This window comes from Podarcis cretensis (genome assembly GCF_951804945.1).
Source record: "Podarcis cretensis genome assembly, chromosome: 15".
Lineage (NCBI taxonomy): Eukaryota > Metazoa > Chordata > Lepidosauria > Squamata > Lacertidae > Podarcis > Podarcis cretensis.
The window spans coordinates 35,788,040-35,802,112 of NC_137185.1; the positions used below are offsets into that span (position 1 = coordinate 35,788,040).

At 39.9% G+C, this 14,073-nt stretch overlaps 1 protein-coding gene and 1 long non-coding RNA gene across 5 annotated transcripts in view; one reads left to right on the forward strand and one right to left on the reverse strand.

The window, feature by feature from the left end:
- Window positions 1-14,073, forward strand: part of LOC307204041 — an 88,159-nt gene that overhangs the window by 23,945 nt on the left and 50,141 nt on the right. The window lies entirely within an intron of this gene.
- OGDH (oxoglutarate dehydrogenase) overlaps window positions 1-14,073 on the reverse strand; it is a 61,201-nt gene that overhangs the window by 11,686 nt on the left and 35,442 nt on the right. For all 4 annotated transcript variants that reach the window (XM_079954945.1, XM_079954943.1, XM_079954946.1 and 1 more), the window contains 9 exons: window positions 11,909-12,063; window positions 10,080-10,226; window positions 6,575-6,665; window positions 5,182-5,361; window positions 4,828-4,956; window positions 2,786-2,965; window positions 2,300-2,452; window positions 577-679; window positions 25-153 (listed from right to left, as the gene is read on the reverse strand). In XM_079954945.1, the coding sequence (XP_079811071.1) occupies window positions 25-153; window positions 577-679; window positions 2,300-2,452; window positions 2,786-2,965; window positions 4,828-4,956; window positions 5,182-5,361; window positions 6,575-6,665; window positions 10,080-10,226; window positions 11,909-12,063 (1,267 nt within the window). The remainder of the gene's footprint in view (window positions 1-24; window positions 154-576; window positions 680-2,299; window positions 2,453-2,785; window positions 2,966-4,827; window positions 4,957-5,181; window positions 5,362-6,574; window positions 6,666-10,079; window positions 10,227-11,908; window positions 12,064-14,073) is intronic.

Below are 14,073 nucleotides of genomic sequence, written 5' to 3' on the forward strand. Positions count from 1 at the left end.
GGCTATCAATGTGGAAAGTCATACCACCATGAATTGTGAAGTTTTCAACAGGCACTGAGCTGGCCACCTTTCCTATATGGGCCAAATCTTCTTCATTCAGGCCAGTGGAAGGGCAAGTCATGCTTCTGGGCTGGCCATCCAGAGTGAAGAAACCTGGGGAAGTAAAGGAGAGCACATTTAATACGATGAGCCTCCCATTCATAGAATACTGGAGGAAGATCTAGTTTCTGAAACACTAAACTATGTAAAAGTGGCCCTTTCATTGCCTTTCTCCTTTTGAGAAGAAGAAACTTGGCAAAGAAACCATCCTGAGCTAAAGACTGAACAAAATATTCCTTGCCAGAGCATCTGCAAAAAGGACAAAACTTGCTCATAAAGTGCCCCTCTCTTTACTGTCTGTGCATTTTGTTTACTAAGTGTGTAATGCTCACATCTTCCTACAGTTTTTATATGCAATTTCAGTACTCGGAGGGTGGGGAAAGTATCTCTCTTTTTTGTGCCAGGAGCTGCATGTGTAATCCCCTGGCAGCAGAACTACCTTTTAACAAAAGGTATTAGGAAGCAGCCATCGCCTACCAGGCCATGGAGAATCTAGCCAGTGCTTGATGTGAAGGATTTTCTCATCCTTGGACCTGGCAAGGGCCTCTTCACAGATCTTATCATACTTGGAAATTTCCTCCTGAAATGCATAACCAACACAATGTAAGAGTTAGAAGGGTGAACCTAAACTGAAAAATTGGCATCAGTTCATTCTAAGTAAAGAGAGTTCAGGAAGCATTCTATTATATCTGCATTCTATTCCATTATTATTTATTCATTTTATTCTTAAAAAATATTAAGATACTGCTTTTCCTTTATAGGAAAATGCCAATGCATGAAAACTAGTGAACAAAAGGAAGACCACCAGAAAACAATAGCAGCAAAACCATGTGATATAGAATTTCAAGCTGCTCATCAGTTGACTGATGTTGACTTATTTACTATATTTCCTTCCAATACAAAAGGGCATCGTCCTACTACTGTACAATCAATATGGTCATAAAAAGGTAACACAGAAAATAACACAGCTGGGGGAGAAAGTATACCCAGGAGACACCTCTTTTTTAAAAAGGAAAATGGCCCTGAAGTTGGAAGACATTGCCCATATGCTGCCATGGAACTCAGGTGGCATGAGGGTGGTGAACGGACACAAGTTATCTGTGCATGGGGTGGCAGGCTGAAAGAAAATCACACGATCTGCTACAAGTAGGGCATACTTTTGGGTTGGGAGTGAGTTATGGAATTATCTAATGTTTCTACCCCATCTGCAAGATCTTCAGGTATCTTCAGATCTGCCCCGCTTGCATCTTAAAGGTGTCATGTGGGGTGAGAGTGAAAACTATTTGCTCCAATCCAAATTAACCCCATCAGAATCTGCCAAGAGTGCAGAACTCATAACAGCTTAAATAGTGCTAGATGGGGTGGGGAGATTGTGGCTGGATGATGTACACCACTGGGTATTTCAATCCTGGCCCTCTAATCATGCAGGGGTATGTATGCTTCTATTAAATCCTAACTCCCCTTCTGGTATATTGGTGGGTCTGTGGATAGTGTTGTTTTTTTCCATTCCCCTTGTTTACCACCATTTGAGTCACCAACTTGTATTTTTAGTCTGCAAATAAAGGGAAGCCTATCACCTGGCAACATGAAGAAATATAATTACTAAACTTATCTTAAATATGCGTCACTCTGTATTGTTTTGATTAGTTACAGAATGACAACAGGCTCTTAAACTCCTCTCCACGACAGTTAACTGTTAGACATGACACAATAAACGTGGTTTTAGACTGATGATAGAAAACTGTTCTAAGCTTTAGTGTAATATTTATAGGACTAGAGCGGAGGAGAAATTCTGGGCCAAGAAATGGCAATAGCATTAGCAAGATGGAACCAGCATTTTTAAAAGAGTTTTGTTGTTCTGAAGCGTAACCACGCATCATACTTAAACCTCTCTGATATTTTGTTCAGAGCTTCATCCTCCCCGTTTATCAGAATGCTTCTTCAACTTCTTTATATTTCATTTATACTAAATTCTTTTCCTAGTTCTTTTTTGAAAACGCTGTTACAATCTTCTGTATTCAGCTTGAGACGGTGACAGATGATCTTGCCATATATGCTAAAGTAAATTTTAGTTTGCACTTCCTTGACCTCAGTTCATCTTCCTTCCGCTTAGTCATTAAAATAAGATTATACAACATCTCTAAGAGGTTAAAATGGGTCAGTAGCTCCAGATTGATTGTGAAGACATAGATGAGTGTACCTCATACTCTGGCTGATTTACCACTCCTTGTGAAACTAGAGTCTCAGCATATTTCTGTAGCACCGGCTTCTGCTTTCGGATCTGCTTGTACATCAATGGTTGGGTGAACATTGGCTCATCCATTTCATTGTGCCCATTGCGCCTGTAGCATACCTAGCACATTTGGAGAGAAAAAACAGAAACCTCGTTATATGCTCCATCTTCGAAAACTAAAGAAAGTTCCAAGCACCAATTATTAACTATTTGGAGATATCTGATGCAAAGAAAATTTCAGAGGGACTAAATTGTCATGACATTTTAGCAAGTTTCAGTGTAATCTAAATATCGGCTTACTTGAATGAAAAAGGGAAATGTTAATCACACAAACAAAGGCTTATGGGTTTAAGTTTTAGCATGTTTACTACAATATATTTATGTTTCTTCTCAAACATATTATCATACCCGCAGATCACACAGGTGTCCCCCAAAATAGGAGGCAGCACTTACCAGATCCACCACTACATCTTTGTGGAAAGTACTCCGCCATTCAGCTGCCACATTGCATACATACACCACAGCCTCTGGGTCATCAGCATTGACATGAAAAATGGGTGCATTAACCACCCGGGCCACATCTGTTGGGTATGGAGAAGAACGAGCCATTCGAGGGTCAGTAGTGAATCCAATCTGCAGAAGATAATAGAAGCAGTTTAAGTAATTGTGAAGACTTCTTTATAGGTGGGGTTTTTTTTACTGTTGATTTGTCAACTGTTTTATATAATTTGTTGCAACTGTGATGTTCTACTATATTATTTATTGTATGTAAGCCGCTTTTTGACTCCTGTGAGTGAAAAGTGGCATATAAATAAAATAGAACAAATATTTGCACACCATGGGTTTTTTTTCATTCTTGGGCGCCACCCCCTCCTTCAAAAAGTTGTAATCAGCATTTGTTTTCTTTGTGTACAATGAAGGCTACTTCAAGCAAATCTGTAATGGTCTGGCAGAACACTGAGAAACTGGGGGGAGGGGGGGGATCTGGAGTGGCAGATGAAAATGTTTGAATATGCTGAGTTGGCAAAAATGACTAATAAGAATAGATACCAAAAAGTAACAAAGTTTGAAGAGGAGTGGAGTAAATTTGTTGTGTATATACGGAATAATTGTAGAAGCTTAAAAACTGTAGCAGGGTTAACTTAAATCTTGTGATGTGGATGGAGTGTAAATAAGAATCTGTAAGAGTGGACGTTAATTTGTAAAAGCCGAAGCAGGGAAGAAAGGAATTCCAAGCGCGACAAAGCGCAGGGTAAATAAGAAAACACTAAGATGCTGGATGTAAGAGTTTATGTTTTATTTGACTTTGTTTTTCTCATGACTGCTAACGGTTGAATTCCTATGTGTCTCTATTCAGAAAAGGCTGCCCTCCCCCCCAAAACCAAACTGGTCAGAGATGACCTTCCTCTTTAACAGTGGAACAAGATCATCTTTCTGCAGGGCCTGCAAGACAGAGTTGTTCCACCAGGCCTTTGGTCAGGGCGCAGCCTGACTCCCTCCTCTGGCAACCTGCACAGAATTTTGCTTAACGATTGCCATTAATTTGATTTTAATTAATTTTTATAATGAAATGTTTTTAGAATGTTGGATTATTTGATTGTTTGATTATTTGATTCTTGTTAGCCGCCCTGAGCCTGGCTTCGGCTGGGGAGGGCGGGATATAAATAAAATTTATTATTATTATTATTATTATTATTATTATTATTAGACCCTATCAACTAGCATGTTTTGGAATCATCAGCATTAAGATACCTTAGGAAGTCCAAGATGAAATCTAGTTCATTCTTATTTAAGTCACTCCTAGTTCTCTTGTCTAACCATTGAAAAAATGGTCTTCATTAGGCAAGGCTGAAGTACTGATGTATTTGCTTCAATTTTTATATAATCTCAACTGTGAAATAATTTAGCTGCTTTTATTTTAAGGTTAATGGTAAAGAAAGAAGCAGTGAATTCTTGCTGCTTAACAGAAAAGCTTAGCTATATCTGGACTTCAATTTCAAACGTTCATTTGACAAATTTGAGGAAAAGAACAAGAGAAAAACCAACTAGTCTCTTTTTGAAGAGTTTTAGTTTTCAAAGAGTTTCCACAGGTGAGACAAAAGTAGATGCATTTCAACAAGACTGTCAGGAGCCCAGAAAGTCTTCTACACTCAGTTCTGCCAAGATCCAGGAAAGCTAGCATGAATAAGAAGATGAGCCAAACCATTTTCTCAATGAATTAGCTCAATTATGAAAAGCCAGTGCTTTGGTTGTGAACTGTTATATAGCTCAGCCAGCAGCAATCCGTGAAGCAGGCATGGCCTTTCAATATGTTTTCCCATATATTTTGGAAGGAAGAGAAATCTGATTCCGTTTCAGTACATAACAGCATCACCCAGCTTCTACTATAAATGCACACAATCAAGTTCACAAGATCACTCTGTCTCTTCTTGGTAGATTTTAAAGTGGAAAAAAGAGTTAGGGAAGCTGACATTATAATGAAATCCATATTTTACCTGGTTGTTCACTACCACATGAACAGTCCCATGTGTGGTATAGGAAGGCAGGTCACTCAAGTGGAAAGTCTCATAAACTATACCTTGCCCAGCAAAGGCAGCATCTCCATGCAAAAGAATAGACATCACCTTTGAGAACCAAAACACAAACAAAAGGCCTGTCAATAATCTTGAAGCAGTAAGTGCCCAGAACTGAATGCAGACTGTAGTGATGCTCTTTGAGGAGACATAACTGGCTAGAGAAGGAAGCAGGTACAATAAGCAGTGTTTGATAGCTGTAACTATTTGGCCACCAAATCAAAGTTTTTCCATTTTGTCCACCCATACACGTACAACTGAAAAGGACCAACTTACTTTCTTCCCTTCGGTGTCCCCACAATAAAACTGTTCTGCCTTTGTCTTGCCCTGAACTACAGGATTAGAAGCCTCCAAGTGAGATGGATTTGCAACCAGTGAAAGGGTGATGGTTCGGTCAGTGACACGATTAATCCTCCGATGGTACATTCCCAAATGATACTTTACATCCCCTGAGCCCTGAGGAGAGAGAGTGTAAAACAGATTAAGTAGCCTGGGCCTTTGGTGCTGTCAGTTTTCAGAGCCTCATGTTTGGTTGCAAAATGTTTGTGGTTTGAGTTCTTTAGGAGGGAGTGAACTGGAAGTTCAAGGCGCATGGAGTGCTCATTCAGAGCTATCATAGAGACGGCCAGAACACAAACACAGAACAGGGAATGAGTGGTGCTGATAGAATCATAGAATCATAGAGCTGGAAGAGACCACAAGGGCCATCGAGTCCAACCCCCTGCCAAGCAGGAAACACCATCAGAGCACTCCTGACATATGGTTGTCAAGCCTCTGCTTAAAGACCTCCAAAGAAGGAGACTCCACCACACTCCTTGACAGCAAATTCCACTGTCGAACAGCTCTTACTGTCAGGAAGTTCTTCCTAATGCTTAGAGACTATTTTTCTTTCTTTCTTCACCTCTGTTCAAATTGATGAGCTTTTGCAACTATCAAGAAGGAATCTATCCAGAATGAGATCTCAGCACTATTACCTTATATGCAGATACCTGTATGAGTGGCTGCTTGGAATCAATAATCATGTACCATGGTTACATTCGGTATTATCCTAGGTTATCTGAGAAGTGCTTGGTATCTCACAAGGCTCATTTTAATAAAGCCACCACTGCTCAGAACAAGGCAGCAGTAGTACTACGGGATCATAACCTGTATTATCTACTCTGGAAGCTCAAGTTCTATGAAAGGCCAGGTTCAGAGAACTGAAAAATTCACTAATGACATTCAGTCACAACGGAAATGACATTTTGTGCTGTGTAAAAAAGTTGCATATAACTTCAACACTGTAGAAAAGATGTTCAGCTTAGTAGCCAAGCTGGCCTCACTGAATAAGTGACAAAAATACTGGGAGGCAAGCTTTTAAAATCCCACATGACTCAGAGGAGTCAGCTACATTCCAGCGATTATATCGTTATAACTCTGTTATAAACATGCAACACCAGATGGCGCTGAAAAGTTTGGTCCTTCGGCAATGTGATTTTCCATTACGAGATTTAGAACGCGTTTTCCTGTAACACTTTTTTATGTGTCTAGATCCATCCTAAAAGAGGATGTTTGGAGGGGAAAACAGGTACAGTGCTGTTGCTTCTGCTTTCAAAGCTAACTAATCATTATCTCGCCGTGGAGTGAAGTAGGAGGAGACAATTCAAACACAAATTAAGGAGTAACTCACCTCATCCGCAGCTTCCAGCTTAGAATCAAATTGGCAGAATATCTGCTCCAACTCCTTCCTGATAACATTGGCAAGCACATTAAGACGCCCTCTGGAAAACCAAAACCACATTTAGCAAGAAGTTGTGCAGACTTGTCTTGTAAACAAGATTTTTTGACTCATTCTGACACACCTTCCCTTAAAGTAAAAAAAAAAAAGATTGTAACATTTCTTATTTATATAAACATCTACCACTACTAGTTACAGTTCATGTGACACTTTTATTCATTCATTCATTCATTGTTAAAGTCATATCTCATTTTTCCTACAGGGACCTCAAAGTGGCACACAAGCTTCTATCCCTCCCTGTTCCATCTTCACAACAACCCTGTGAGGTGATGATCAGCCCTAGGCCACCCAGTGAGTTTCATGGCTGAGGACTGCACTGCACTTCACAAGTTCCGTGTTTGTCTTCACAACATGTCTGTCAGATATAAAAATACCAGTCATGGAGGCCTTCCAGAACAGCGCACTCAGAAAAAGAAGAAGTTGAGGCCCTAAACTCCAATATAGAAATAGATGAAATAGCACATGTAATAAAAAAAATGAAGAGTGGCAAATTGCCAGGTCTTGACGGAATCACATTAATGTACTATAAGAACCTGGAAGAAGTAATCCTCCCTATATTACAAAGAATAATGAATAATATACTGGGAGAGAAAGATATACCACAATCATTGAAAGAAGCACTGATCACTCTAGTCCCAAAACAGGGAGTGGAGTTGACAGACATGAAAAATTATAGACCAATCTTCCTGTTGAACACAGACTATAAAATCTATGCTGGGGTGATGGCTAATAGATTAAAAAAGACTCTAAACAAAATAATCAGCAGAGACCAGGCGGGCTTCTTACCGGATAGACATATAAAAGACAATACAAGAATAATAATTGATCTATTGGAATATGTGGAAATGAAACCAAGTAAAAAGATGGCCATGTTATTGGTTGATGCAGAAAAAGCTTTTGATAGAGTATCATGGAATTTCCTATTGGAAACTTTCAAAGGTCTGGACATAGGGGAGAAAATAATTAATGGAATTAGGGCGATATATGATAACCAAAAAGCAAAATTGCTAATAAATAACGAGATCACCGAAGAGTTCAGCATCGAAAGGGGGACAAGACAGGGGTGTCCTCTCTCCCCACTTCATTTTACTGCCACCTTCGAACCACTTTTAATAGTAATAGGAAAGGATAAAAATATAAGAGGAATTAACCTAGGAACTCGATACTACAAAATTAAAGCCTTTGCCGATGATGTAATTGTAACCACTGAAAATCCAGTGGAAAGTATCCAAAAAACGCTTGCACAATTGGAAGAATTTGGGAAGGTCTCGGGGTTCAAACTGAATAAAGGAAAATCCAAACTATTAACGAAAAATTTACGTAAGTTGGAACAAGAGGAACTGGAAAATACAACAGGTTTAAAGGTAGCCAATAAGGTAAATTATTTGGGGGTTTGGATCACCAATAAGAATATAAACCTATATAAGGACAATTATGAGAAAAAGTGGAAGGAAATAAAAAAAGAATTAGAGACTTGGGGAAAATTGAATTTGTCCCTGTGGGGGAGAATATCCACAGTTAAAATGATGGTATTGCCAAAGATGATTTTTATGTTCCAAACAATACCTACAATTAGAGGCGTAAAGTGTTTTAAGGATTGGCAGAAAGACCTTGCCAAGTTTATTTGGCAAGGGAAAAAACCACACATAAAATTTAAGCTACTAACAGAGTTGAAGGAAAAAGGAGGCTTCGCGGTCCCTGACCTTAAACTGTACTTTGAGGCAGCGTGCTGGACATGGATTAAGGACTGGATATTAATTAAAAACACAGAAGTCCTAGATCCAGAGGGATGGGATATTGTGTACGGGTGGCATGGCTACATAGGCTATGACAAGGTTAAATCCCACAAAGGATTTTTAAATCATATTGTGAGAAGGGCATTATATGAAGTATGGGAGAGGAGTAAAAAATCAGTAGTAACCAAAACACCATGGTGGCTGTCACCAATGGAATCTATGTCGGTTCACAGGATGAATATGAACAGCGATTGGCTAACATATAAGGATTTAGTAGAGGAAACAAGTAGTGATCCGAAAATAAAGGACCTAAGTGAATTGAAACAGAAGGGAATACCCTGGCTGGAGTATTATCAATTAAAAGCTGCCCTTGAAAAGGATAAAAGAACCAAAGGATTTGACAAAAAAATATCCTATCTGGAGAAGGATATTTTATATAATAATCAAAAGACACTTTCTAAAATGTACAAACTACTTTTGAATTGGCAAAGAAAGGAGGAAGGTATAAAAGAAATTACAGTAAAATGGGAGAGGGACCTGGGACATACGATCAAACCCAATATTTGGAACGAATTATGGACTAAAAATATAAAATTCACGGCTTGTTTCCTTATAAGGGAAAATCTTATGAAAATGTACTATAGGTGGTACCTGACCCCTGTAAAACTTGCAAAAATAAATAAATCAAACAATAACAAGTGCTGGCGATGTAAGGAACAGATAGCAACATACTACCATATGTGGTGGTCCTGTCTAGAGATACAAAGATTTTGGAATATGATTTATGAAGAGATAAAGAGATTGATAAAAACTACATTTAGCAAGAAACCGGAAGAATTTTTACTAGGAATGGTTTCAGATATTATTCCCAAAAACAAAACTAGTCTATTTATGTATACAACATCAGCAGCAAGGGTTATAGTGGCAAAACACTGGAAAGATAAAAATATACCCACTAAAGAGGAATGGTAGTCAAATTGTGCGAGTACTTGGAGCTCGCAAAGCTGACAGATGCAATAAGAGATAAACCTAAAAAGTTGGTGAAAGAAGAATGGGAATGTTTGAATAATTATTTAGGGGACAAGGGCTCAGCAAGAAAGATCTGGCTATGTTTAGAATGATACCGCATAGAGAAATGCTCCCTGATACCAAGATGAGGGATTCCTTTGGAATGCAGATAGAGTTAATTGATAAGAATAATGATCTGTTGTGAGCTTGACGGAAGTGTACAATTGATGAGCTTTCCTGCTTTGGCTCATCTTCCTTTTTCTTTTTTCTTTTTTCCTTTCCTTTCCTTTCCTTTTATATTTCCCATAGTTGCTTATGTTCTGTGTCATGTACTTTGATATTTTTTGTAGTTTTTGTAGTTTTTTTTCATTACTATTAAGAAATTTTCCTTTGTGATTTTTGGTTGTTTATATTTATATGTACCTGTTTAAGCAAAATAAAAGCTATTTAAAAAAAATACCAGTCATTTTAAAAGTGGGACACCGAGCTGAGAAAAGACTTGTCCAATATATAAATAAAATTAAATAAGGCCATGGCAGAGATGAGGTATCAGTTCAGGCCTCTCAAATTAAAGAACAACTTGCTAGCCAGTGTTTCTTCAGCACTCTTAGAACTCTCCTCCGATAATCAGCTTTCTGTAAGGATGAAGTTACCTATGAGGCATCCCCATGATGACATAATCCACTCCTTTCTGGCTAGACTTGTCAATTATTGTCTTTAAGGCGGGGATCAGCACTTCGCAGCCTTCCAAACCAAATCGCTTCTCAGATGACCATTTCCTATGCAGGAACTCTTCAAATCTGGAAAACAGAAGATATACGTCATTTGTCCGACAAGAATTGCCACACAACCAACTAGAATGACTCAAAAGCTCCAAGAAGGAAGTGATTCTGAAAGAAATTTATCTCTGCACCATGACCCACAGGCTCTGCATGGGATGTTCTGGCAGTTAACCCTTCCCACTGTTTTCCCTCACAAGCTGGACATCAGAGACAACAGAGGTGAAAAATGCATGTGGAGAACCTTCCTATAACACCCTCCTCCTCCTCGGTCTAAAGGACTGTGGATGTGGACACAAACAGGAGTTGGAACATCGGTAGTAGTTAATGGCTGAAGAGCTTCAATTGCATTAAACTTACAGGCATAATAAAAATTACTCAAGAGCTGTAGAGGAAATAGCAACATAATGAGTTGCATTATTCAAAAGAAAGGGAAGAGTTAAAACCCAGTGCTAAATCATGGTCATATCTTTCCAGATCTCTCAAATCCCTTGTTGTGTCACTCAGAAACAGGAGGTGGCAGGGGGGCGGGAAGATGAAGGGGAAATGATAAAGATTCAGGAGAATAGTTTTGCAAGTCATCTCTAGAGAGATAGCAGAAGAAGTCATGCAACTAGATTATGGCATACATACACATTACTATTATTTATTAAATTTGTATACTGCCCTATACCTGTAGATCTCAGGGTGGTCCAAAACATGTGTGATCTGAGGTTAGATACAATTATTCTCAATGTAAAACTAGGTCAAAGATGTGAGTAAGCAGAGAAAAGTGAGAAGAGCCAACACGCAAGGTCTTTCCTAAATGAAGAGCAGACTTTTCCCTTCATGGCCTTCATACTAATTCCCTTCATACTAATGATGGCCTACATTCAGTGCCGTTAGCACAAAAAAATACATCCTGTATAACTGTGGTAAGATGGAGAGGATAACACCACTCCTGACTGCAGCTTGGAAAAATAGAGTCAAGGAACATTTACCTGCCAGAGAGAAAGCTTAGCTTAAAAAACAAAAACCTCACTTAAATTGCATTGGAGGAGATGATAAATCCTCTCCCCTCCTCTCCTTGGGAGTCCTCTGGGCAGCCGCTGTCACTGGTCTCTGAGCTGCCCCACCCCCTGCCCCAATGAGTGGTGTCTCCTCACACTGCCCCTGGGACTTGTCTGTCCATTCCCAACAGCAAGGGATGGCAGACTGGCTGGCTGGGCTCCCTCACCCACTTGCCTGCTTACCCACTTGCTTGCCGCCTCAGCTCCTGGAAACCAGCACACCCCCTGACCAGCCCCAGAGGCACCATTCACCTGGGGAGCTTGTAGCCAGGGCTGCTGCAACAAACAGCTGTGCAAGCCTTGGGGAGGCAGAGATGCAAGAGGGCATCAGAGGAAGGAGGAAAGGAAAGAGGGATAGAGGCCAGTGTTGACCCACGGCACCCCTGACCATCATTCAAGGCACCCCAAGTGAAAAACACTGGGTTAGAACCATATGTGTGCATCTATTTTTGTTGAGAATGTTAATCAACTCTTGAACCATTTGGTCCTTCTGTGCTGTGAATCTATGCCTGTAGGCCGCTTGTCCACTGCCATGAAGCTTGAATCCTGAGGGGTCTAAGAGACTCGACACACACACACACACAGACAAAAAACAACAACAACAACCCCAAAACAAAAACCTACAATTCAGGGAACTTAAAGAAATGCAAGTACCTGGTTGACCGGACTAGTCTAGCCAGCAGGGTACGCTTCTCCTCGTTAGTGAACTGCATGACACCAGGAGTTTCAAATTTCTGCCTTATCCATTGGCACTGCTCCAGATCATTAATGAACATGAACTCTACACCAATGTGTTGGCAATAGGCCATCTATTAAACACAAAAAAGGATCAACACAAAATAAAGCAAGAGAGCTGACCATCTCACAGCACAGATTAAAGAAGTACTTTTTTACCAACTATATATCATCAAATAATTATGTTTTATTTATTTATCCTTCTTTTCTTCTAAAGAACTTGGGGCAGTGCATAATGGGTAATTCCATTTTACCATCATAACCATTCAGTAAGGTACATTAAACCAAGGGAGCGGCAGAAGACTGTCCAGTGATGCTTCATAGATGACTTAAGATCTGAGCTGAGGTCTTGACAATCCAAATCTTATACTGCACCCCACCGGCTCTGGAACTTGCCAGTCTCATAATTTGAATGAGATATACTTTCCTGAATCAGGCACATAAAGACTGTGCAGTTTCATTCAAATCTGGGACTGGAAAAACAGAAGTTGAACATCTAAGGTCTTCAAATAAGCTAGTATTTTTAAAGACTTGGAAACTTATCAAGGGCTCCTCAATAAGATGATTAATAATGGCAGACAAGCTTCCTTGAAAACAACAGCTTGATTACCACTAATAATCTGTCTTTGAAATGTGTAGCTGCAGGGGAATGTAGTTTACATTCACATGCAGCAACAGAAAGACTAAAGAGGCCTGGCCAGTAACCTATGCACCTTAAAATGTGCCCCAGAATCCTTTGCAATGCACAAATGAAGTGCTAAAATGCTCCCTGAAGGTAGATGTTTGAAACTCATAAAGGTAAGACATGGAGGGGCCACTAGGGGCGCAACGGAAGATGGCTGACAATAACATCTCTCCGACCCACAGGGGGTAATTAGGAGGCTGTGATGGGAGTAATTAGCCTCCCTACCCCCCCCCAGGATTGGGGGGGGGGAGGCTGCCCGTGCCTGCTGTGCCCTATACCACCCTTGAATTTGAGGAGATGGGGGCACTAGGCAGAATGCCCCCCTGTGGATCCTGGCGCTCCTGGACGCCGTCTCTGATCCGCGCCGCTAGCTGCAAGAACTTCAAAAGGAACAATTAGGAAGAAGCGAATGCACATATTTCAAGGAAGGAGGGGGAGTAAAGACTGCTAACTGAAGAGTTCTCTGATAAACAAGAAGAGTCGGAGGAACAAGAATCAATCATGAGAAGACAGCTAAGACTCGGTATGGCAAAGGGACTGATGGGGGAGGGAAAAAAAACTTTCTTTCTTTCCTCTATGTGATAAAAGAAGACTCCCCCCCTCATAAGTCAGAAATGCCGCTTTAATGACTTAAGCTGTGGATTTACGTCTGTGTGGAGATAATTTTTCTAACCAAAGCATGTTTTAAGAAGAGCGTGGAAAGTTTAAGAGCTCTGGAATGACGCAGTTAAAAATACCGTCGCCATATTGGTAAGCTCTGTCGGAGGACTGGAGTCTGGGAGGAGGAAAAGAGCTGTTTTTATACTGTGGGTGAGACTCCTCAGTGGGACTCAAAAACGACAGATCCTGAGATTAATGATGGAAAGAGCAATGTTATTTATGAAAGTGATGATATATGGAAACCATCATGATATGAGGATTGGTCGAACGGAAAAATCCACACAGGATATAATTGGTGTTTATCTGCTTAAGGAGATTATCAGGAGAGATCATAAAGAAAAAGAAAAAATGTACGAATAAGATGAGATGTGGAAACAGCAAGATAAGACTGGATAGAATTATGAACTTTATTTGGACTGATTTGGATATGAACGCAGTAGCAAGAAGATGATCGGAATCCCCCTTCGAAACTTGAAATATGGGTCCCCTCAACAAAAATTTAAAATTCGGCTTTGTAATTCGGAATTTATGTGATGTGATTTGATTTGATTGGTCGGTTAATAAAAATTATTTTTTAAAAAACAACAGAAAGGTAAGACATAACATAAGTGACTGTACTAGCTACTTTTTGAATTGGTTATGTTCAAATTTTAATACCAATGAAGGGAACTGGCAGGAGATGCAAGCAGAAGGTTAAAGGAATGTCTGGCAAGTGTTGGCAAGACTGACCTTTGCACAG